Here is a 26,626-nt window from a genome sequence, read left to right on the forward strand (position 1 = left end):
AATTGCGGAGGGTCTTCCCCTTTTCGTCGCTTTTGTTCCGCGCGATATGAAAGAGGTCCAGGTACATCAATTTAGCCGGCAACCAGTATCGCACACGGCAATAACGTATGTATGTATGTATACGTATTGTATGTATGTACGTGATGTATATTTAGGAAAATGTGCGTCGGCCAGTCCCGCTTAGCGAGAGGAGACCGGTGGTCATTTCTGTGTATGCTGGAAATTGGACGTATAAAATGTACAGACGTACGCGACGGAATGCAATGAGTTCCAGTTGAAATATATGTGCGTTAGAAATGTTTGCCTTTGCCTGCTGCCATTTAATCTATTAACAGCCAGAAGTCCCATTTTCACGGGACACAATTGTCAACAAGAGAATAAAATTAGATGAGTAGGAAATGTTTGCTTACAATTTTTAAATCGGATTTACGAATAATAAATGTTCGTTTAAAATTTTCAACAGATTGAAAAAATTGAGGCGACGATAGCTATTGGACAGTTACATATATTTATTTTTGTTGAGTGTTTAAATATAATAATATTTTAAATATTTTATATAAGTATAAATATTTTTTATAATTATATAATAATATATTAAATATAATAATAATATATTGGATTGTAACATATATTCGTCTCGCTTTTTCATTAGTTTTAAATATAATAATATATTTAAAAACACTAAAAAATGAAACAAATATCCCAATATATCAATATTTACAGAAATATATCTATGTTCGCGAGTGTATCTCTCAAATAGTCAAAATTTGTTTGTAAAAGAGAATAAGAAATAACTATTCTAATTTTTCTTAAGGAAAATTTGTAATACAATCATTACTTTTAATAAATTAATCTCGATTAATCAGCATCACTGTTTGTTGATGATTATATATATATATATATATATATATATATATATATATATATATGATATAATGATATGGTGATCATATACAATTATACATATAACACATCGTAGTGGAACTTTTTATAAAAGGCGGGTTAGCAGTAAGTGCAAAGTAAGCCATGTAATATATTTACCGAGACCACTTGCTGAGAAATGCTAACGTGTTCGATAAGTAAAATCCCTTGTGGGGTTGACACGTTGATTCTCAAAGCTGATCTTTGCAGCTTCGTTTCCGTGCTTTTCACCAGATACGTGACCTGGGTTTACATTAAAAGATAAATTCAGACGTAACTAGTTCGCATTTCTGTTGCGTATTGTAGGTGAAAAAAATATTTGAAAATCTGGGTAACTGAAAATATGAAGAGATTTAAAAGATTACGATAATAAAAAATATAAAGAGTAAAAGATATTACATGTAAAGAAGGTTCAAATTATTGCCTTCAAATTGCGAGTGCAAAAAGTATTTGTGCAAATCTTTATATAAAAACTTTTTTAAAATGCTTGGCGCTGCTAAACCGAATCAATGTGTTAATTGCCTTAGTATTTAAATACTTATAATCTAAAGATTATAATAATTTCCTTACAATCTAACTTACATAACAAAATTTGGTGAAGTACATAAACTATGGGGTGTCTAATAATTAATGTAGTGTTCAATTGTACACTCGTTCTCTCGGAAGGTAAAGGCAAATCACCGACAGTATCCTGTCAAGAAAACCTCTCATAAATATAGCCGTTCGGAACCGGCGTTAAACTGTAGGTCCCGAACACATGTGTATGTGAAAAGGTCACGACGTTCGGATACAAACTACGACATGGAAGAAGAATATAATATAAATTTATTATACAATATAAATTATATTATATATTATTTATATATATTATCTTTCCTACGTCGAGCGATCGGTTAAAACTAAATTTGCTAATGAAGTGGAATCATATCTATTTATACAGGGTGTCTCGCGTAAAGTGTTCAATCATTCTCCAGCAGGTAGATCTCGTTAAGTTGAATTAAAAAGTCCCATATCATTTTGCAATTAACCACGTAAAATTTTGAGATATTAAAAAAAGAAGATTAGCGAATCAGTATGCGATGTGGTGACACTTTACGCGAGACACCCTGTATATATTTATATATGAGAAAGTGTAAGATCAAGAAGAATGTTGTTCAATAAAGATTAAGATTATACTAATTATTATAACACATATAATAAACTACTTTAAAGATACATATTTAATTTATTTTTACAATTACTACATGCCATCTTTTCAAATAATTAACATCTTATTCAAATTTGCTAGCCTGATTTAACCATAAATCGATGGTTTATTTCACAGTTTATACAATTCTATCACCAACCCAAGCTATCCATTGAACCTACTTACAATTAGAAGGATCAGCCATTATTGAGATCTGATAATCGTATCTCGAAACGTCGTCTCGCGTAAAAGTGGCACTCTGTCTTCTCGCGCTACATTTGGCGCGAGACACTACCGCGCCTCTTGATAGAAACGTGTATTTTCGAATATGGCCGATTTTTTGGGCCACTTATTTTTGGGTTTATCTTTATTTGGCGGATTGTAAAACATTTGTTCGTTTCGTTTACAATTTATAATCGATCATCCCTCGGCTTATTTTTCACAATTATAGGTAGATTGGAAAATCCATGCCGATTTGCTTAGCGAAATTTAAAAACGCAAAACTCTGCATAACATTTTAAAAAGTAATACAAAGTTTTGCGTTTGAACCCTGCCAAAATAATCCACACGGATTTTCTGATAACACAAAACTTCGTATTAATTCTTAATACAGAGTATTGCGTTTGAATTTTGCGAAGAACATCGATATGGACTTTCCAGTCAAACTAATCTTTCTTTCACAAAAGCAATTAATTTATCGATTGAATCGTCGATCGAAGTTTGTCGACAAGTTGAGCAATCTCCCGGAGGGATTTACAACGATTATACATATATTGTACTAATAATTTTTTCGCTGTTCTTCGCTTGTTTTCCTGCTTTTGCGACCCACGTTGCTTGAATAATGCAGTAAGACGAATATTATTTGTTCCTCAAAAGCTATAATTGGGAAGCATAACTTTCACCTAATGTAAACAAAAGACGTACGAGCTAAATTTTTCAACTATTTGAATACCTTTAATACGTTTAAATAATACAATTTAAATAATATTTTTCATTTTTGTTTAGTATTAGGAGAAAATATTTTAATTATTACGTCTTTTTAGTTAAAATAGTTTTGAAAAACATACTATTACATTAATTTACTATTTGTTGTTAATAAATATTAAAAAATAATCATTTGCCAATTAATGTTTATTTTCTACATGTAAGGTTTTTTTAAAGGTCTGCCGTATACGAACATTTTTACATTCACTGTATGTTTTAATTTTTTTGTTTTACGATATGGGAAAATGCAGGTTTAATAAAAACTCAAAGTTGAATGTATCACAAAAAAGAGCTGTTATTTGTTATTCACCGGAGATGAATAACAAATGGATGAAATGGATAAAAAATTCTGGAGCCATCTGTCAATTTATCAGAATGAGATGAGTTTCGATAACAGACATAGGTGTGTGTATGTTGAAGTTTCGGAAAACTAGAAGTTTATTTCGTCAAGTTCGTTCATATAAAAAAGAAAGCTATAATTGGGAAGCATAACTTTCATCTAATGTAAACAAAAGAATTGCGTTACGTTTTACATCTGAATTTCGAGTGTCGATTTAAGGCAAGAAAATGACAATTTTACATATTGCATACTTTTATTATGATTATTGAATTAGTGCAATATTTCATCTTGTTTTACTATAATAATGTAACACGATTTCATAAACACATTTAATAAAAGAGATGGCAAATTTAATTAAAAAAGATTGAAAGTCGACTATACTTTATTACTGCAATGCGTTACATTTTCTATTAATACATGTAATGTAATCTGATGAATCTCTTTCATGAAAAAGACTTGAATATTCAACTTCAACAACAAACAATAATTATTTAAATTTTATTGTAACAAGAAAAATTATTCCGACGTTACATATTCTCCTAATATATTGTATTATAATACAATGGAACAATAAAATATAAGCAAAAATCAATTTTATGAAGGAAAGTAACAATTTAAAATCGGCTATTCTTTATGTCATCAATTATTTTACAACAACATAATATAATCTGAGAAACCATTTTAATGAAGGAAAATAACAGTTGGCAATTGGCTATCCTTCATTATTACAATATTACGTTTTCTAGCAATATAATACGCAATTTAATAAAGTCAATTTATTATGATAAAACAATAATGTAAAATCAGCTATACTTTATTAACGCAGTATTACATCTTTTATTAATATAATACAATTTGACAGATTACTTAATACAATCACAGAGAATAACAATGCAACCCATCAATTATACTCCATTATATATTAGCAATATTTTATCAGCCTAAATTATTACAGCATAACATTTATCAATGTAATAAAATACATTAAAAACGTCGCAGTGAGTACTAAAAGTGAGTAACAAAAAATTCTTTTACCTGTACCTTTTATTTTTAAACGATTCTTAAAACGAAATTTTAAACAAAATTCAAAATTTGTTCCTTATTGCATTACAGAAAGATTAAATTTTGCATTTGCGTTACTCACAAGTGTTGCTCCCATTGAATGTTGGAATTTCTTTTCCTCGTTATATTTTTATCAAATGTTATGTGGTTTACCATTATCGGTAAATTGTCATTTTATAGCGAATTATTATAAGAAATTATTATTTCTTCATAAAAATATCATTATTTGCACAAATGATTATTTTTGATAAAAATTATGTAATGGCGAACAAGAGTTAATGCTTCCTCAAAGATGGATATTTTTTATGAAAATATTTCAACTAGAGTGTACTGAAAATTTATTATATATATTTTCTACTAAAATCATTAAAATTACTTTTTATTCGGCTTTCAATTCACATGATGTGATGCGGCTTAAATGAGAAAACAGGGAATTCTCCATAGCAAATTACGATACTCGGTATAAATGTGACTGTATCTCTTGAAGCTTTTCTGGAATTCCTAGTTTATTGCAGATCGTACTATTGGACCTGTCTGCGATGGAGGTGGTATCCTTTCCCGACAATTCTTTCTCCACCAGGCAATCAGTTCCTCAATACGATCAGTAATGGTATCGACGTACTATAGATGGGGTGGGCTTATGGCTTTACCCATAAGCCTGGTAAGAGAGCCAGCTCGATGAGGTTGCCCCAATTATCTTCCTCAGCGTTCCAATTCGATCTTTATATATGTATGTATATATGTATGTATGTATATATATTAGGGTGGACTTAATATTTTAACTTTTGTATTCGTTTCACGACGCCTCCTAAAGTTGTTCCATTTGGTGAAAAAGAAATTGCGCGAAATGTGAGTTCGATCAGACAATGAAAAGACCGTGACGCATTTAACTTGAAGTTTTTAAGTTTCAATAATTCGACATGACATATAGAGGCAAAATAAATTACTGAAAGATTAAGTGAAATAGTTTATATTTTCAAAAATAGTATGGTTCTTTTGTTATTTAAAACTAATATTTTTAATTATTCGTATTAGATGTATTATGACTACTGAAATACAAATTGAGCATTATCATCCCTTCCAAATAGGGCAGCTCACAAAAGAGACCGTTGAAAGAATAACGAACAGTATCTAGCCGTATTAATATATCGTGAGCGTTCAGATAAGTTAAGAAATTAATGAAAAGAACCAGTAAAAAGTTTTAACGAGTAGTGCAGATCAAACTTCCCGGACATGACAAAAGTTAAATTATTGGTGCTAACTTACATCAAATGGACAAGTATAATATTAAGATATTAAAATGTTTTACAACAATTAAAAGTGTAAAGTGAAATTATATCTTCATTGCAACGCTCACTTATGTAATTATAAAAAAAGCAAAGATTCTTTGAGAAAAGGCAAGAATTCCGACAAAAAGTTCAAATATTGAAAAGTTAGAATCGTTATATCAAGAATGAAAGATTATTCAAAAAGGTTTGTGAACAGCGAAATGAACTGCAAATAAAACGTGAGCAGACTTTTCTCGAAAAGTTAGAAGATTTTTTAGATATCGCACACGTACGCGTACACTAAAAATGCTTAATAGTGAAGAAGATGAGATATTTCTCTTCAATCAAAGAAAAAAGGGACAATTTGACTCGATGATTGTAAATTATTAAATGAATAATACTTATAAAATGAAGATCATGCATTATTAGCAAAACAGAGAAAATTAGAATTGCATAAAAATGTGATATTTAAATCAGAATTAGTCAGAATTGGTCAGAATTAGCAGCGCTTGGATTTTTTAATAAAGGCATTACAATTGAAACAAGGAGACGAATGGTAGAGTTATTGACATTCAACGATCGACGAATCGACGAAAAGATTGAGAATAAATACGAAAACTACTCCGAATTATTTGAACTGTGGAATTGAGCATTTTATATCACAACAATCGAAACATTTCTTCAAAAAACTTTCAATATCGACTTTATCGAGAAAGATTCTACGAATGAAGGTTTCAGAATCAGATGGAAATTGTTAAAACGCTTAAAATTGTAAATGACACAGCAGAACGAGGAGTTAAACTTATGCATGAGTTTTATGAAGTTTTGCGGAGAAATGAAAAAGAAAAACAATTTAATCTTGAAATCGTGTCACATTATAAAACTTAGTATCCAGACGTCAAGAAATCTCTTATTAAGGATTTGTAAAATTACGTTCACAGAGTATTTTTTTGTTTATTTTCCTCATGTGTTTGCTAGGAAATATAATAGCAATGTAACATTAAAAAAAAAGAATTTTGAGAATAACTATATAACTTTATTAGAAATAAAAACATTTAACTTTTATTCAGAATTCTTTTTATCGGATTTTTCCACTTTTCGTGAAAAAAATTATTTGTTTCACCTTTAACAGGATTGTGCCACGTGTTTCCGTTATCTGATTGAGCTCACATTTTACACGACGTTTATTTCCCCAAATAGAATGACTTTAGGAGATATCTATTGAGAAAAAAATCCTCGAAAAAGCTTTTGTACCAGATATAATTAATCTCCATCCTAATGTAATGCGACGCTAGATAATCATTGTCTTTTCAATTACTGAAAACGTACTGCTCCTAAATAAAAATATTATTGTAATGTTTTCTTCTATTTGAAACATTGTTTTTAGAATAAAACATATACATATATCATATGTATGTACTCTACACATATTAAAGTGCGCATTAATGAGAATAATGAAGTGAACAAAGTCCACGGAAATTGTTACTTATTTCTTTATCTACTTATTAGGGCATTACTAAAATAACTGTGAAAAGATATGAAATGCCAACATACATTATAAAATATAAGAACAAAATTATATATAAATAAAAATGAAAATGTCAATGCAACTGAAAAGAGATAATTATTATACTAATAACTAATAATTAATAAGAAGATAATTATACATAATACGAAAACGACTTTTGAAATAACATGAGTGAAAAATATAGGACGAAGGTCTTTCCACATGAATTTCTGAGAAAAGTAATTTGAAAAATAAAGAGTTTAGTAACACCTTTTTATAGTTCCTTTAAATTAAATTGTAATGTATTTCAGTAAGATTGTTTATTAAAAGCATTATCAGAATAATGATCAAAACTTTATGTAAAACAAATGCAAAAAAAACAAAAAGAAGATTATGTAAAATATTTAATATTTTATTACAAAATATTTAATAAAGATCACAAAGGAAGTGCAGTTGGAAAATTGAAACATTTGATATTCATTAAATGTTTTAAGAACGAAATGAAATTTGAATTCCTATTTCTGTTACATTTCGCCAGATTACGCATTATGTATGTGAACGTTCTGTTTAGGTGGTCAAAAAATTACAAATCAAAATTCAACAACGAAGGTCGTCATTTTGTTTGCAGTGTCTTTCATTCAGTCCTATCCTTTAATTCTGCTTCGCTTTCAACGCCAATTCGATTTTTAAATTTCAAATTTCAGATCTCAAGCAATCATGCAAATTTTTCTTCCGTATTCTCAATTTTTCTTTCGATTCTTTTTGTCGTATGCTAGTGTATTATATCTTCTCTGCCTGAGTGCAATTTAAGTTTCTCAACTTCCGCTTGACATTCGGTATCCGATAAAATGTTGCTACCGTCAACCATCCATCAATTTACCGTATTTCTAGGAATCGCCATTTTTGCGTATTATTATTATACATGTGCGAAAATAGGAAGACAACGGAACCATGGATATTTCCATGCTTCCGGGGTGATATCAGAAACGAGTATTCCTGGCCGCGTTATCGTAGAAACATGCAAAATAATAGGGCACTCGATCCCCTACGTACACGGGGAGACAATAGCGCTTTTGTGCATTTCGTACATAAGGAAACGTATGACGAGTGATACACTTCATTTAGTGTGCAAGCCACTCGTTTGATCATTTGCGAAAGTTACTCTTGTTACGCTGCACAGAAGAGTTCTGAACACTATGGAGTTCCATTGGAAGTTCTACTGGTGCATGGAGTGTACGTAAAAATTCAGAGTATCAAGTAGCAACGTCAATAGAATCAACTGCAAGCTGTTTCAAATTTCCGCGAAAACCATTTATGTTGATGATATAATTTTTATTAATTCGCTGTCCTGTATTAAAACATTTTTTACCAGATGAAGGTATCATATTAAAATCATATAAAAAAATTAAGATTACAAAACTTTTTGCTGGTAAATTCTTATATAAAATAAACGTAAAAGTTGGCGACATCAAATGAAATTATTGAAACAAAAAGGAAGAAAGCATTAGAAATTTTATTTGTCCTGCTGGTTTACTCGCACTGTTGATTATGTATATTTTACATACCTACATCAAACTTTACAATAAAATAGTAATATTCTGTGTTGCAATAAAAAAAGATATGCCGTACAATGACTGATAAAGAAAAAGAGATCACATTTTGTAAATTTTTGTCTGCAGAAAACCATGAGAAAAATAAAACAATTTTGAATACTTTCGGCTCTCAAGTGATTCTTTATTAACTTAATTCTATTACAATATTCACAGAACAAGAAAATAATATTTTCTTCCGATTATTTTTTGAGCATTTCTTTTTTGAAAAAAAGTTTCTTGAATATTAGGACAAAAAAAAGAAACCGTATTTAATTTTCAGAAATGAGAAGTTCAGAAGAAATAAAAAAACCAAAGCTGATATTTAATGTGGCTCTCTTTACCTTGATCACTTGGATTCGTCTTGATGCATTCTCCATAAAATTTCGAAGATATTTCTCGTCTAGTCCCTCCGAAGTCTTTTTAAGCGCCGCGAAATAATTTTCCCCTTGCTGGTTATCTCAATTTTATCGATCTTCTCATTTAAAATCGACCATAAGTATTTTTTCATGGGATTAAAATCGGGTGATTCTAGAAAAGCCAATCGAAAAGTTTTACTCTGTTCGATTTGAAGAACATGAATACTTTTCATCGTATAGCCTCGGATATTTGTTTTGTTGAAAATGAAATTGTCTTCTAATCTGTTTCAAAGCAATGGTGCCTCCAGATTTTCAATGTCAGAGCATGTCAATGTCTACATTTGCCGTCAGCACAGTCATTGATTTTGACTACATTCCTTATTTCTAGCCAAGAAAAGTAACACAAATTAAAACAAACCAAATTTTAATCCAAATCATGATTTGCTTTCTACGTACTTCATAATTTACTGCAAGTGAAGCTCTTGATATTCCCACCTGGTTTTTCTTGACACTCCTTTGTCCGTTTTTGAGCTGTGTCTTCCGGTCGAATAGCTCAAATTTACTCTTGTCAGCGCACAGAACCTTTCTTCAAAAATCAAGTGGCAATTCTGTATATTCTTTTGCAAACTCCAGACGCTTTATTCTAATCCGTTTATTGGTAAAGAGCTTTACTGATAAAAAGCTTTCTTCCAAATCGACTTTCCGTATGCGCTTCCCGGAGCCTTCACCGAATGTTTTTATGCGATATATTTAGCTGGAGGTTCTCTTGAATGGCTCGTACTGTTAAACATGGTTTTTCTTTAATTTTTCGTACAATACGAGAGTTATCTCGATCAGTAGTCACTCGATTTCTTCATTTTTCTGCTGCCTGCAATAGAACCTGTCTCCCGAAACTATTTTCACAGCTTTTGTCTTTTTCACACTTGGGTCTTGCTTATTTAGAATTTTACTGCTATATTTCTCTTTGAAAAGAATCCTTTTTCTGTATAATATCTTTCGCAATTAATTTTCGGACTTATGTGCAAGTTTATTTTCCATCTTCACGCACAAACTTTCTCAATTAGGAGGAATAGTGAGCGACTGAAACAAATGCGCATTACACAATCATACCAGAAACTAAACAAAATACAGTATAATTTCGCTAATTATAGAGAAGATATTTCAATCAACAAACAGCATTTTTAGTTGAGATAGTGATCCCTTTTTTGTCCTAGTCTTAAGCAAAATGTTTTTAAAAACTGAGGAAAAAGTAAATCTAAAGAAAATAAAAAGAAAAATCTTATCTGAAATTAAATGAATAATGAATTTTCCCAACGAAAAATATATCGCCAGTTTTGTGATCTTTTATAATATTTGAAACATAAACGTGTAAAATAGGGTTCTCTTTTTTTATCAGTCATAGTATATTTATAATCGAAATAAATAAAAATATAATGCGCAACAATATCAAACCAGGAATTTTATTCTATATCATACAACTAATACTTGATCTTTTATCTTTTAATAATTCTAATAATTCTTTTCAAAGAAATAAATAAATATGCATAACTATACACTCTTATAGTTTCCCGATTTATATAGTAAAATCTCAACCAGACAAGATATGTAAAGCAAGAAAAGTAAAAAAAACCATTTTTTGTTATATAAAAATGACTAAAACCTAAGAAATTAAAAGAATTTGATATAAATGTACTATAAATAATAAATATGTAATAATAATAAAGATAGATAATAGTACATAATATTAATAATAAGAAATAATAGATAATAATAAATAAGAATAAACAGATCTATATCACAAGTTAATAATAGTTAAATGATGCATGCGGGTTCGTCCTTTAACTTTCCTTGAGAGATAAATTTAATGATGGTTATTATAATAAATGCAAAGAGTCGTAGAACATATTCGATAGAAATAACTTGTCGAGTTTTATCGCTATGATAATTGCAAGTAATGTAGAACATACATGGCATATTTTGAGATAATTATGCGTACGCGTGTATGCGCGCACGCGCGCGCGTGTGTACGTGTGCCTCGCGTACTTATATAATAAATATACGATAATATTATTACGTGTATACACACATTGCATTGCCTATTAAAATGATGTGAAAAGTCTGTTAGAAAATTTATTCATATACACACTATTATATGATAATATAATATATATTATAAATATACGCTAATATATTGTTATGATTATATACATATGCATAAATTTGTATTACGAAGTTAGCATGCATTTCTTTTATACTACATTTACAAGACAAAATATACATAGTTAGTAATTTGTTTTTATTTTATCTCTTTTACTAATTATTTCATCATTTTCACTAATTTATTATCCTTTTATTCTTTGTTTTCTAATATCACATCCGATATCTTATATATCATATATATTAATATAATTAAAACTGGTACATTGTAGCTATTTTGTAAATTTTTAGAAGCAATAATTATATAAGATCTTATATTTTAAAGGTTTTAGTCTGCACGTGATTCATTTCATTTTTTAAAACTCATATTACTTATATTATTATGTTTATTTTAACTTAGCCAATATGTAAATGCTAAAAAAATTTTTAATGAGAGAATATTATTTATTATTTACTCAAATTTATTTACTCAAATTTACAGAAACGATCGAAAAACTGAGATATTCACTGTTGATTGCCGGATTAACAATTACCTTATAAGAAAAATATTATATTCTATTCCTTGAATTTCTTTTTCCTTCTACGAGAAAATAACATCGTTCATAAAACACTTCACTCATGAAATGACTTCGATGATTTGAAATGTCTCGTCAAACACAAGGGACAGTATATATACTTATGTTACTTTGCGAAGATATTCGCGTTTAATACAGCAAATCTATTCGCAAGCTGTGACCATGATGAGATAAGACATGTAAGATACTATCAGTTTCATGTTTACTTTATCTTTATGTCAGAATAAAAGCAGACACGCACGCCCATTATGCAGCATGGTTGTTTGTCAGAACGGCAAGTTAACTTCTTGAAACGCCAGGGAATATTTTGATAAATGTAACATGCGTGCAGAAACAGGTATTTCAAATGTTGCTAATATTAAAAGACGCAGAATGTGTAACAAGTGATATCAAAATAATTTTTGGATCATTTCTGTAATATATGTGAGTAAATTGCAATAAATAATAAATAATGCTCTCTCATTAAAAAGTTTTAGAATTTAGATATCAGCTAAGTTGAAAGAAATATAATAATATAAATACTGATATGATATATCGCGGTAATTTGTGCAAATCGTAAAGACAATTCATATTAGTTAAATTATATATAATATAAGAAAAATATAATAAAAATAATATATGTATATAAAAAGATATTTTTTGTCTTGTTTGTATTTTATATGTGTTGGCAGTGTTTTATGATTTGATTCAAAATTATGAAAGCACAGAAACATTTATTTATTTGCACGAGAAGAGAAAAAAAGAGATGTTAAAATTATTAAAAAGTAAAAGATCAAACGTATTCAAAAGTAAGCGCTTCGTCGCAACCCTGTATTTTTATTTATTTTTATTGTGGCTGTAAAAATGTTTAAAATTTATTAACGCAGTAAACACAATAGACTGCACTCTTCGTTGTACAATTATACAATGATACGCGTTTATGAAGACGTTAAGTCTTGTTCGTAAGCATTATCAACTGCATATGTTGTATACCCGAAACATTATTTTCGTCGGATGAGAATTTTACTGCACGAACATTGCACATGCAATGATAACACAACTTATTTATCTCATCTCAGTCAGGGCAATTTTATTTGGCTTACTGCTATCTTTCATGATGCTGAGCGGTGTTAGAGCGGCCGGCTGCAATTATTATGAAACTTTGACACCTGGAGAAATAAAGCGTGTGGCCAATCCTGGGTTTCCTAACTCCTACCAAGGCGGAAATCAATGCAAATGGCAGCTGATGAGTGCTTCTCCTCTCAAAATAAATTGCAGCGTTAATATACTACCAGTAAGTTGCATAAATATTTTTCGAAATTTATATATATATACACAATATATATACAGGGTGTCTCCAAACATTCCGACCAGACTTTGAGATCTTGCAGGAAATTTAATTCTGAACAAAAACTTTCTGGTAATTATTTACTGTTAGAGATACAACGCCAATGACCTTGACTTTGACATATATTATAGAGGTTATCCTCCTGAGTGACCTTCAGAAGGTTTTAGACGGCGGTCATTGTTTATTAATAAGTAAGTAACAAAAGAATTTTAATGGTCTTGCATGAATTTTCAGCTGTCCACGCCAAGCAAAAACTTGACTTCGACATATATTACAAAGATTACTCTCCTGAGTAACCCACAGAAGGTTTTAGCCATCGTCCGTTGTTTATTAGAAATTTATAAACTAATTACTAAGTATTTATTACAAAATAAACCTTACTAAATATGTTCACCCATAATATCTAAACAACATGTGAGAATGAGTACAATATGCTAATAATAGTACAATATGCTAATAATAATAATAGTAAATACCGAAAAGATTAGGATTAGGGTTAGAAAAGTAAAATGTTTAGTTTTATAAAAAAAATAATACACTTTTTTGGTGTATTTAGAACTGGTTATCTCAAGACCTATGAAACGTAATAATAAAAATATTTCGGTCTCTTTGAAAGATAATTTAACTGTCTGCAACTTTGGTTTCGATACTTTTGGACATACTTTCCTAGATATTTACACGAATATATTGATAAAACGTGATTTTAAAAGTTTTTGGGCGCTAATTTCTTAAGGGAGGAGTTTTGATCCATGTTTATAGGAAATGTTTTGTTCAAAATTAAACTTCCTACAAGATCTCAAAGTCTGATCGGAACCTTTGAGGACACTATCTGTATATATATTTTTTCTTTTTCTTCCACTTTTCCCTCCTTTTCCATCTTTTGCTAATTATTATAAACATTTCTAAACTTAGTTTACCTCCTTAAACCAAATCTGAATAATCTAAATATGATGTCCACATTAATAATTATTACCAATAAGCAATTAGTCGATATAAATACAACAAATAATTTACTGTATTAATTTAAAGAGCAGCGACTGCTCTGAAGACTATCTTTCTATACAATTTGCTGGACAAAATGCGCACAAGTATTGTGGCAACGGTACTTTTACCGTAGAAGGAACGAACGTCACTATAACACTGGATACACCGTATTGGACAGAGGGCGGTAAATTTTTATGCCAAGTTGAAGCAGAAAAATCATTTAATAAATACGATTGCAAGTGCGGTTGGAAAAATCCTGTGAGTTAAAGTTTTGCACACTTTCCTGAAACGCTACATCTGTCATCTTCATCTTGACATGTCATACATCGCTTTTGGTAGAACTATGTCAGCGTCATCACACTAAAAAATGACATAAAAATACAATTAGATTACTTTTTGGCAAATTTGATAAAATAAGTTATTTACTTGTACATCTAATGTTTGTCGATATGCTGTTAGACAAGAATAGTAGGCGGTTCAGAAACTGGAGTAAATGAATATCCTATGATGGCTGGGCTTTACGATAATTCCATGAAAGTGTTGTACTGTGGTGCAACCATAATATCCAACCAGCATGTAATAACGGCTGCCCATTGTCTAGAAAGAAGAAATATTAGTAATATTTTCGTTGTTGTTGGTGAACATGATGTTAATACAGGTAATCATTAAAATATGTAGATCTAAGTAATATTAAAAAATTTAGATAAGCGCCGCAATTTATTACTACAATAGACTGAAATTAAATAACGCGGTTGTGTTTCTTTTTTCCAATCATATATATGTACATATATGTACATATATATATATATACATACATATATATATATATATATATATATTTAATACTATTTCTATTACTTCATACTTTGCTTATTGTTATGTATAAACTTCACGTCGATTCATACTTTTCTTTGTGAACAGTTACAGAGACGAATGCGACCAAGCCGTTTCGCATTAGCAAGTGCGATACACATCCTTATTATCAGAATAATGACAATGATATAGCTGTTTGCAAGATCAATGGAACCATAGAATTCAATGCTATGGTCGGTCCGGCTTGTTTACCTTTTCAGCACTATCACGACTCATTCGGTGGGGATATTGTACAAGCGCTAGGTCTGTACGAGTTTCCTATTACTTTTTTTTTTGCGCTCTTTCTCTTTCAATGTTGTAATTTTTGGCTATTATTCATATCTTTGATATATTCATTGATGATCCATACAATTGATTGTGAGTTGTATATCTCATTTTTCGTTCTATTCGTATTTAATATCAGGCTGGGGTCTATTGGATTTCGGTGGCGCCAAATCGTCTACGTTACAAGAAGTCGATTTGAATGTATTAAGTCAAGTGGACTGCGAAAACTATTATCCCGGTATAAACATGGACACTCATATATGCACTTACACTCCAGGAAAGGACACTTGTCAAGTAATAAAACTGAGTTTTACACATTATTCTTCCAAAAGATTTCTAATATTTTTGATATTTTTGATATTAATTTATGTCAATTAATTGATCAAGAGACATAATTACATAGTAAAATAATGTTTGTTATTTTATATTTTTATAATTTATTAGTTCCGAATTATTATTTTTGAACAATTAAAGTTGTTTTTATTGGCGTTAATTGATTTGAAAATTAAGGGGATCCTGGAGTCGTCTATATTACTGATGGAATAAGTTAGTTTTTTTAATAGATCTTTTCATTGGTTGCACAGAATGAAAAATCCTTTTGCACGATATCAAGGAACTAATCTTGTGCTCTATTTTACTCTTGGTCACGATTTTAGAGATGCACACAAGTTCAAAATTTTTATTCCAATCAAACTTTTTTAGACTTCCGAAGTCTCTTTTAAAAACTTCCTTATATTCTTTCCTTCTGTCTCTTTGTCAATAGCTACTTATTTTGTACAAACTGCACAACTTATATATTATAAGCATTTTATCATACCAGGCAAGCCACAAGTCGGTAATAAAACTGTAATTTTCGAAATTCTTTCCGTTTTTAATATTAAGTCCAGGTCATTGACAAACATTTTTATTTGTATTGTAATTGGGAAAGAATTTGTTGTTTTATGCAATCAAACAAAAGTTTGATTGGAAGAAAGTTCATGGTAAAACAGATAACTCCAGTGTCCCCTTAAATACTGAGGATTTCAAGTAAACATTATTCACTGTATGCCTAATTTTACGCGTAATATAAATTGTGCCTCAAAAATGGGATGTTAGTTAGTAATGGCTTAAAACGTACCCAATTATAATTTTATTCAAAAATTGAGCAAAAAGTGTCTCAAGTTACGCTAGTTTTCTTATGATTATTCTTTTTCAAAGATGGATAGCGGTGGACCTGTCCTACGGCAAGATTATACCACTCAGAATTTGATATTAGTTGGTATTACGAGTTTCGGTGTTGGTTGTGCCGGTGACGAGCCCGCCGTTGATACACGCGTAGGAGCTTATATAGATTGGATAATGAACGTAACACGCGGTAAGAATCAGTAGAAGAACAGATTAAAACTGCAAGAAATTTTTTGTCACCCTTTAGAAAGATACCTTATAGTCTTTCTTAATTATAGGTGTTCAGTATTGCAAAATGGAATAAACACCATGCATGCCGAAAAGGAATATTGGATACGACTGTGGATTTACATTTGTACTTTATTCTCCTTTCTCTCAAAGAAATTGCTATTCTCTCCGTATGGTTTTCAATGTACGGAGAGAAGAGCAATTCATTTGAGAGAAAGGAGAACAACGTATTCACAAATATTAATAATATGAAAATGTTAACAAATAGTTTAACATATTCACAGATATTAATGTAACTTAATATTTCTCTAACCTTACGCAAATATATTTTGTCAATTTCTAATTATCATTTAAGAAAGGCACGTAAAAGAATACATAAAGTTGATTTTGATGTCTTTATTTAATTTATTCCTACTCCCATTTATTAATCATTTCTGTACGCGATTTCTTTGCCAGAAAAAGTATTGCACCTCACATATTCGCCTGATTTGGTTCCGTGTGAATTTTGGCTACTCCCAAAACTCAAGTTGGCGATGAAAGGAAAGTGTTACGAATATTTATTGAGGTCAGAATAGTTGTTCAGAACATCCAAAGGGTTTTGTCCATGATTTTGGAGGCAATTCCGAATTTGGAGTACAGTGACTGCTTCGAAAAACTTTTTAATTCGCTTCCAGCATTGTACTGACTCAGAAAAACTGTATCTTGAATAAAAAAATAAAAATAAGGAATAATTAATGTGTTATATTTTTTATTTTTGTTTTCTTTTATACAAGATACACTGCTTTTCAATCAAATTGTCGATGTCGCGGGGGGGGGGCGGGTCCGGAAGGTAGTGTGGCGTCCGGATATTTTTCTTGTTTTCTGATCGTCGCTCCGACGCCGCCACCGCCCCGAGATCCTCCACTGTGCGTACCCCACTTCACGTATGAAATGACTTTGATGATTTTAAATGTCTCGTTAAACACAAGGGACAGTATACATATACTTATGTTACTTTGCGAAGATATTCGCGTTTAATACAGCAAATCCATTCGCAAGCTGTGACCATGAAGAGATAAGACGTATAAGATACTATCAGTTTCGTGTTTGCTTTATCTTTATGTCAGAATAAAAGCAGACACGCACACCCATTATGCAGCATGATTGTTTGTCAGAACGGCAAGTTAACTTCTTGAAACGCCAGGGAATACTTTGATAAATGTAACATGCGTGCAAAAACAGGTATTTCAAATAAAAAAACAGGTATGTTGCTAATATTAAAAGACGCAGAATGTGTAACAAGTGATAATATCAAAATAAGTTTTGGATCATATCTGTAATATAAGTGAGTAAAGTGTAATAAATAATAAATAATATTCTCTCATTAGAAAATATTTAGAATTTAAATATCAGCTAAGTTAAAATAATGATATAATAATATAAATAATGATATAATGTGTTACGGTAATTTGTGCAAATCGTAAAGACAATTCATATTAGTTAAATCATATATAATATATGAAAAATATATAAAATTAATATATGTGTATAAAAAAATATTTTTCGTATGTTTGTATACTATATGTGTTGGTAGTGTTTTATGATTTGACTGAAAATTATAAAAGTACATAAACACACGTATTTATTTATTTGCATGAAGAGAAAAAAAAGATATGTTAAAATTATTTAAAAAAGGATTATACGTATGAAATTCAAAAGTTAACGCTTCATCGCATCCCTGTATTTATTTTTATTATGGCTGTAAAAATGTTTAAAATTTATTAACGCAGTAAACACAATAGACTGCACTCTTCGTTGTACAATTATACAATGATACGCGTTCATAAAGATGTTAAGTCTTGTTCATAAACATTATCAACTGCATATGTTGTATACTCGAAACATTATTTTCGACACACGAAAATTTTGCTGCACGAACATCGCACATGCAATGATAACATAAGCTTATTTATTTATCTCATCTCAGTCAGGGCAATTTCATTTGGCTCACTGCTATCTTTCATGATGCTGAGTGGCGTTAGAGCGTCTGACTGTAATTATTCTCTAAATTTGACACCTGGACAAATATATTATGTGATAAATCCTGGATATCCTAATGGCTACAAAGGCGAAAATCATTGCGAATGGCGATTAACAAGTCCTTATGTTATCTATATAACTTGCAGCATTGATATACCACGAGTAAGTATGTTGCATAAATGTTTTTCTTGAAATTTATATATATATATATATATATATAGGATGTCTCCAAACGTTCCGGCCAGACTTTGAGATCTTAGGAAATTTAATTCTGAAGAACAAATGTTCTATAAACATGTGTCAAAAAATGCTTCGGGACATCCTGTATATATATATTTTCTTTTTCTTCCACTCCCCTCTCCCCTCCTCCCTCTCTTGCTAATTATTATAAACATTTCTAAACTTAGTTTAACTTCTTAAACCAAATCTGAATAATTTAATCTAAATATGATGTTCAACACACATTAATAATTATTACCAATAAGCAATTATAGATATAAATAAAATAAATAATTTACTCTATAAATTAATTTAAAGGATCGCGACTGCAGTGCAGGTAGTCTTACTATAAAATTTCCTGGACAAATTATTCCACCCAAGTATTGCGGCAAAGGTAATGTTACCCTAGAAGGAAAGAACCCCACGATAACACTGGATACACCGTCTTGGGCACCGGGAGGTGTATTTTTATGCCAAGTTCAATCAGAAAAACCATTTGATGAATACGATTGCGAGTGCGGTTGGAAAAATCCTGTGAGTTCAATTTTTGCACACTTTCCGGAAACGCTACATCTGTCATACCTTCATCTCGACATGTCATACATCGCTTTTGATAGAACTATGTCAGCATCATCACACTAAAAAATGACATAAAAATACAATTAGATTACTTTTTGGCAAATTTGATAAAATAAGATATTTACTTGTATATCTAATGTATGTCGCTATGCTGCTTGTTAGACAAAAGCGCCGACAATAGTAGGTGGTTCGGAAACTGGAGTAAATGAATATCCTATGATGGCTGGGCTTTACGATAATTCCATGAAAGTGTTGTACTGTGGTGCAACCATAATATCCAACCAGCATGTAATAACGGCCGCCCATTGTCTAGAAAACAGAAATATTAATAATATTTTCGTTGTTGTTGGTGAACATGATGTTAATACAGGTAATCATTAAAATATGTAGATCTAAGTAATATTAAAAAATTTAGATAAGCGCCGCAATTTATTACTACAATAGACTGAAATTAAATAACGCGGTTGTGTTTCTTTTTTCCAATCATATATATGTACATATATGTACATATATATATATATACATACATATATATATATATATATATATATTTAATACTATTTCTATTACTACATACTTTGCTTATTGTTATGTATAAACTTCACGTCGATTCATACTTTTCTTTGCGAACAGTTACAGAGACGAATGCGACCAAGCCGTTTCGCATTAGCAAGTGCGATACACATCCTTATTATCGGGGTAGTGAAAATGATATAGCTGTTTGCAAGATTATAGGAACCATAGAATTCAGTACTGCGGTCGGTCCGGTTTGTTTACCGTTTCAGCACCATCGAGACACATTCGGTGGTGCTATTGTACAAGCATTGGGTCAGTACGAGTTTCCTATTACTCTTTTTTCGCTCTTTCTCTTTCAATGTTGTATTAATTTCTCACTATTTCATATATCTCATTTTTCGTTCTATTCGCATTTAATATCAGGCTGGGGTCTATTGGATTTCGGTGGCGCCAAATCGTCCACGTTACAGAAAGTCCATTTGAATGTAATAAATCCAGCGAAGTGCAAAAGCTATTATCCCGGTATAAACATGGACAATCACGTATGCACTTACACTCCAGGAAAGGACACCTGTCAAGTAATAAAACTGAGTTTTACACATTATTCTGATATTTCTGATATTAATTAGTCCATCAAGGGACATACTTACATAGTAAAATAATTTTTGTTAATTTCATTTTTACATTAGTTCCGAATTATTATTTTTGAAAAATTAAAGTTGTTTTTATTGTTATTATCACGGGCGTTAATTGATTTGAAAATTAAATCGCGAGGATTTTAAGTAAACATTATTCACTCTGTGTCTAATTTTGCCTGTGATATGAATTGTGCCTCAAAAATGGGATGTTAGTTAGTAATGGATTAAACGTACTCAATTATAATTTTATTCAAAAACTGCGCAAAAAATGTCTCAAGGTAAGTCAGTTTTCTTATGATTATTCTTTTTCAAAGATGGATAGCGGTGGACCTGTCTTGTGGCAAAATCCTACCACTCATAATCTGGTATTAGTTGGTATTACGAGTTTCGGTGTTGGTTGTGCCGGTGACGAGCCCGCCGTTGATACACGCGTAGGAGCTTATATAGATTGGATAATGAGCGTAACACGCGGTAAGAATCAGTAGAAGAACAGATTAAAACTGCAAGAAATTTTTTGTCACCCTTTAGAAAGATACCTTATATAGTCTTTCTTAATTATAGGTGTTCGCTATTGCAAAATGGAATAAACATGCATGCCGAAAAGGAATATCGGATACGACTGTGGATTTACATTTGTACTTTATTCTCCTTTCTCTCAAAGAAATTGCTATTCTCTCCGTATGTTTTCCAATGTACAGAAAGAATAACAATTCATTTGAAAGGAAGGAGAATAATATATTCACAAATATTAATATATAATATCAAAATAGTAATAAATATTTTAACGTATTCACAAATATTAATGTAACTTAATATTTATCTAACTTGATGCTGAAAGCTATTAAAACAGTCTTGCTCATGGAGGATTTTCCCTACTGTTAAAATCGAGTATATCTAGCATCTAAAAACAATGAAACGATTCAAGCAATCACCGTACATGCTTTCCATCATTTTATTCGTTTCATAGTATATTTTCGACGAGCGTCAATAAGAGACTCGCAACGTCACAACTAATGACTATTAATGCTTTGAAATTTGGGATGGTCAAGCTGTATTAGCAGCCAATCATCAAGGAATAACGCTATTGGAAAAAAAGTTTTTAAAATTAGTCACAGCAGAGCATGTGACAGACCGTGTATGTATAATAAATAAATAAATATAAGTATATATACTGATTTTGTGCCGGTGATTATAAAAGTGGCTAAGTCATATTTTTTTATATAATTTGTGATGTAATACAAAGTAAACGATAAATTCAATTTTAAAAAATGTTTTATTTAGATCATTTTCATAATTCACCGTCACATTTATAAATCTATATAATTTATATAAATCTAATTTATTTATGGAAATTTAATTTATATAAATCTACTAATACTATCAAATCGTTATTAAATGTTGACGATTCAAAGTAACATAATGAAATTCGTCTATTAAATTATTCGATTCCTCGATATTAAAATGAGATTAAAATGAGATTAAAATTAAAATTAAAGTTAGAATTGGTATTAAAATGAGAAATGGTGAAGAATATTAATAATTACGTGGTACGTTCATTAATTTTGCCATCGGTCAGCTGCAAAATTGCTTTTGACATACATTGAGAAATTTGAAGCCTGCGGCTAATTTTGGCTTCTCTTGATGGCGTCGATACCCGAGCCAGTTATGGCAGATAACAAGGATGGTAATGGAAAGTGCGATAGGGTAGTTAGACGAGCGAGAGGCATTTGACGGATCAAGATATCCGATATAAGTAATTAGCCATCGTACACTTTAGTCAACAAAATATGTATTTAATTATGTACTGAAAATAATTGTATAATTACAATACATGAAAATATAGTTTTCGTTGTAATACTATAATAACGCTGTACAAAGACGTTAGCAATCTTCCAATTCATAAAGCTAAGTTTTTCGAAAACAATGCTTCGTATGTAAAAAGTTTTGTTACATTTTTTATTTTATTATTTATTGCTTATTCTTATTATTTTACTTTCTTATTACTTACTCTTATTTATTATATTATATGTATGTATATTAAGTGTATGCAAACGTCTTAGTCAGTTTTTGCACGTTTTCGTTTGTTAAGTATACAGGGTGTCCCGGGTTTTAACCGACAAACTGCGGGAGCATATTCTACTAGTGGAAATAAGAAAAAATTCTTATATCGAGTTTGCTTAGAAATGCTTTATTACAAAGTTATAAACCAATATTGAAAAGAAATATGAGATAAGTAACAACGGAACATAGTGTAGAACTTGGAAGGTCGAAGATGTTTATGTTATGTGTATTCACATGTATTCATGTTCACTATGTTGAAACGATTCAGTATGATTGTTACTTTCACAACAGTAGCTGTTAGATTTCAATCGTCGTGTCGACTAGCAATTACTATCAGAATGCCAAAAGTGTTTTCAAATGAGGAATACACTGATATTCATTTCGTGTACGGATTCTGTGACGGAAATGCACGAGCTGCCGTACGAGAGTATCAACGTAGATTTCCTAACAGGAGAGTACCAGATAGATTTAAAGCAACGAATTACTAATTCAGTTACTGAGATGCAACCAAATTTTCAGGAATGTCGTACCGTAACAAATTCTGTACTACGTCGATGTCTAGCTTGTATCGATGTGCAAAGACAACATTTTGAAATGCGTCACTAAATCATTGCGTAGATAATTTATATTTTTGTGAAAAAATCCGTTGTTACTTATCTGATATTTCTTTTCAATATTGGTTTATAACTTTGTAATAAAGCATTTCTAAGCAAACTCGATATAAGAATTTTTTCTTATTTCCACTAGTAGAATATGCTCCCGCAGTTTGTCGGTTAAAACCCGGGACACCCTGTATAATATATGCAATACAATTCAATCATTAAAATATTTTCATTTTTTACGAATATCTGCCAACTCTCGGGTAAATTTCGAATTGCTTTGCAAAACATTTTTGTATCTCAGTCACGTATCAGAAGTACTGCATCAATGGGAATAAATGGTAATCCGAAGGCGCGAAGTTCGATGAATACGCCACGTGTAGAAAAACTTTCCAGCCCAGGACCACAACGCTTGCTGAATACGAAAAACGTATATAGCTTTTCGCTGTTCGTGTTCATACTATCATTTTTGAAGTTATATTTATCGTTAAGTTGTGACACTGACGTTTTACAAACGTCGATACCACCTCTCCAAAAACGTAGAAAAGCGAGAATTTATTTAAAGTTTCAAAAAATAATACCGGAGCACTAAAAGAAAAGACTAATACTTTTGCATACACCTAATATTTATGCATAATGACGAGCTCTCGGAAAAAAACGACAAATAAATTATAACAATAGATAATAAATGAAGATATACATATAATAATAATAAATAAATAAAAAGTATAAAAATAACAAATAAATAAATATTAATTCAATCTGGAATATCTTTCATTTAAAGATACACCACGTCAATTTCATTACATCGAGTCAAATACTTGCACTCGCATTGCACAGACATTTTATTTGTCCCAATGCTCCAAAGTTTCTTTTTTTTCGAGGTTCTTTCTGCACTAGTGCAGACAGCTAAAACAGATGTATATACTTCTTGTATTAATGCAGACAGTTCAGCTAAAAAGAACAGATCTCGAAACGTACAAACCATGGCGCATGCTAGCGGACAAAAAATTGCTCAGGAATAGAGCACGTTTTCAATACTTGCGCAATTTACGAAACACATGCAATTTGCTTGCAATTGATGTACGATATTCTGCAATATTTCTTACTTTAAAAATTGCGTCAATTCTTGCGCGATATATTGCATAGTCTAAAACGGGCTTTTCACGAAAGGAAACAAGAAAGTTCGCGTCACGTTCTCACTGTCGCAATGATTTTCGTTATCGCCGTCGTTAACGTGACTGATGGCTAGATTTCGCAACGCAAAAAATCCCCACAGTCACCAACGTTTATACTCCCGAGAGGAAGACGATATATGAGTATTTCAGAAGAGACGTAAGCATGACGGATGACATCATTATAGATACTCCTCTCTTTTTTTTCTCACATTGCTCCATGCTTTTTCTATCCGGGACAATTCATCCGCTTGTGGGCATACTACACCTACTTTTTCCACGACTCTTCGGAAAGTTCTCTCGAAGGATGAAAATGAGGAGCACCGCACGGGAGGGGACAACGCGAAAAATGGGGCGCACCTCTATTGATCCCGCAACGAACTAAATCCTCATTGTCTCAAGAAGTAAAAGAAGAAACGTATAACAGAACGATATTATTATATTATGCGCCTCAACAAAGAGGGAGAGGTAGAAAATCTCGCGTTTATATTCTTGGAGAAGGGCAGAGGAGGGAGAGGGAAAGTCTGATATGTCTCGGTAATGATTCCTTTGTGTCCGGAGATATGAGAGAAAAGGAGATCTTTCTCGAGATCTCCGTAAAGTTCTTATATAAGATTACGAGGATCCGGGAGATGTTGGCTTGAGATCTCGAGCCGCACGGCAGTTAATAGTTAAACGATGCGTATCGAGACTTTCGGACTTTATCCGGCACTCCGCTGTTGATTGGATTAATTTCCGGGAGCAAATATAATCTAGGTTCGGCAACTAATTACAAGCTCCTCTCTCAAATATGTGACGGATATACGTACATCCGTGTGTATATGGATGCTCGGCAATTTAACTTTAACCGCCTGCGTTATATCTTATGCATATGCGAACATTTCGCATGATCGTAATAGATGCGATCGCAATCCTTTCCGGTAGGAATAGCTTTCTCCAAGAACTAATTCGACATAAATAAATACGGGATTCGTTCGTACATAAATACGGAATTTGTTCGCACATCAAGTTGCATAGGTCGTTTTAAATATACATTTTTTATATAAAGTCCAAAAGTTTCATCAAAAGGTCTCTAAACAAAAGGGAAAAAAAGATTTTTCACACTATCGTAATCGTTATTATTAATGGTATTATAATAATTGTAATAGGATTATTATCAATAGTATAATTAATAATGTCATTAAGCATATTTATATTATATTATTATATATTATATAAATACTATTATTATATTGTTATTACTAATATATTACATATTGTTATAATTAATCTATCATACCGTTCTTTTCTTTTGCTTATCGAGCACAGCAAACGCGAAGAAATGAATATTTATATAAATTATAACTATATTTTTTAATAATATAAGTAACGGTTAAAATCTTAAGATTATTCAGGATGACTATAATGTATATTAACATATATCAAAATTATTAGAGTAAAAGATTATTTATTAAAAATATCTTTTTGATAAAATTCCATAATCTAGATATATCATGTGTTCTAACTTTCTATCCTAGAAAGATGAAGAAGAAATTCTAGGAACTAAGACGCGAAATAAATATTGCACAAGTTCCACGGTAGTCTTCAGAAGCATGCAAATGTAACGAAGAAAACTGGCGGAATATCTGGTGAAGATCGTCTTTGATGCAATGCGGACTGTCTGAAGCAAATTGTGAAATATATTTAAAATTTCCCTTCGCTAACTTCTCGTGCATATGTTTTTGTGTATGTATATATATACACAGTAGCGCTCAAAAGTATTTTGTACGGAACTTTTCAGTTGGCGATATTTGCAAATGGTAAGCTACTTAGATTAGAGTTGTGTACTACATCGTATATAAGTGGTCTTTCGAGTATTAATTTACTAATGAGTTTCTCTTATAGTTAGTTGAAAACCCTTTCATCCGAAAACCAGGAAATTTTTATATGAACAAAATACTTTTGAGCGCTACTGTATATATATATTGGGTCGTCCGGAAAGTTCGTGCCGATTTTTAATAGATGGCGTTGGAACATGTCTGAATATATCAAT

At 30.9% G+C, this 26,626-nt stretch overlaps 3 protein-coding genes across 5 annotated transcripts in view; all 3 read left to right on the forward strand.

The window, feature by feature from the left end:
* The window catches only part of LOC105283323 (octopamine receptor beta-2R), a 150,155-nt gene that overhangs the window by 24,674 nt on the left and 98,855 nt on the right, over nt 1–26,626 (forward strand). The gene's annotated exons all lie outside the window — the stretch shown is intronic.
* LOC105283349 (venom serine protease) lies at nt 7,884–17,179 on the forward strand. Its single transcript, XM_026972517.1, has 8 exons — nt 7,884–8,501; nt 13,007–13,221; nt 14,305–14,517; nt 14,719–14,917; nt 15,181–15,375; nt 15,536–15,690; nt 16,594–16,750; nt 16,839–17,179. The coding sequence occupies exons 1-8, from the start codon at nt 8,465–8,467 to the stop codon at nt 16,862–16,864; spliced, it is 1,197 nt and encodes a 398-aa protein (XP_026828318.1). The 5' UTR covers nt 7,884–8,464; the 3' UTR covers nt 16,865–17,179.
* Nucleotides 17,663–21,926, forward strand: LOC113562621 (venom serine protease-like). Of its 2 annotated transcripts, none has more exons than XM_026972521.1 (8): nt 17,663–18,009; nt 18,755–18,969; nt 19,345–19,560; nt 19,768–19,975; nt 20,239–20,433; nt 20,545–20,699; nt 21,074–21,230; nt 21,321–21,926. In XM_026972521.1, exons 1-8 carry the CDS (start codon nt 17,994–17,996, stop codon nt 21,344–21,346), a joined length of 1,188 nt encoding a protein of 395 aa, XP_026828322.1. In that variant the 5' UTR covers nt 17,663–17,993; the 3' UTR covers nt 21,347–21,926. The 2 variants fall into 2 exon arrangements, with proteins under 2 accessions (XP_026828322.1, XP_026828325.1); XM_026972524.1 differs by having other exon boundaries at nt 17,664–18,112.

This window comes from Ooceraea biroi, chromosome 1 (genome assembly GCF_003672135.1).
Source record: "Ooceraea biroi isolate clonal line C1 chromosome 1, Obir_v5.4, whole genome shotgun sequence".
NCBI classification, from domain to species: domain Eukaryota; kingdom Metazoa; phylum Arthropoda; class Insecta; order Hymenoptera; family Formicidae; genus Ooceraea; species Ooceraea biroi.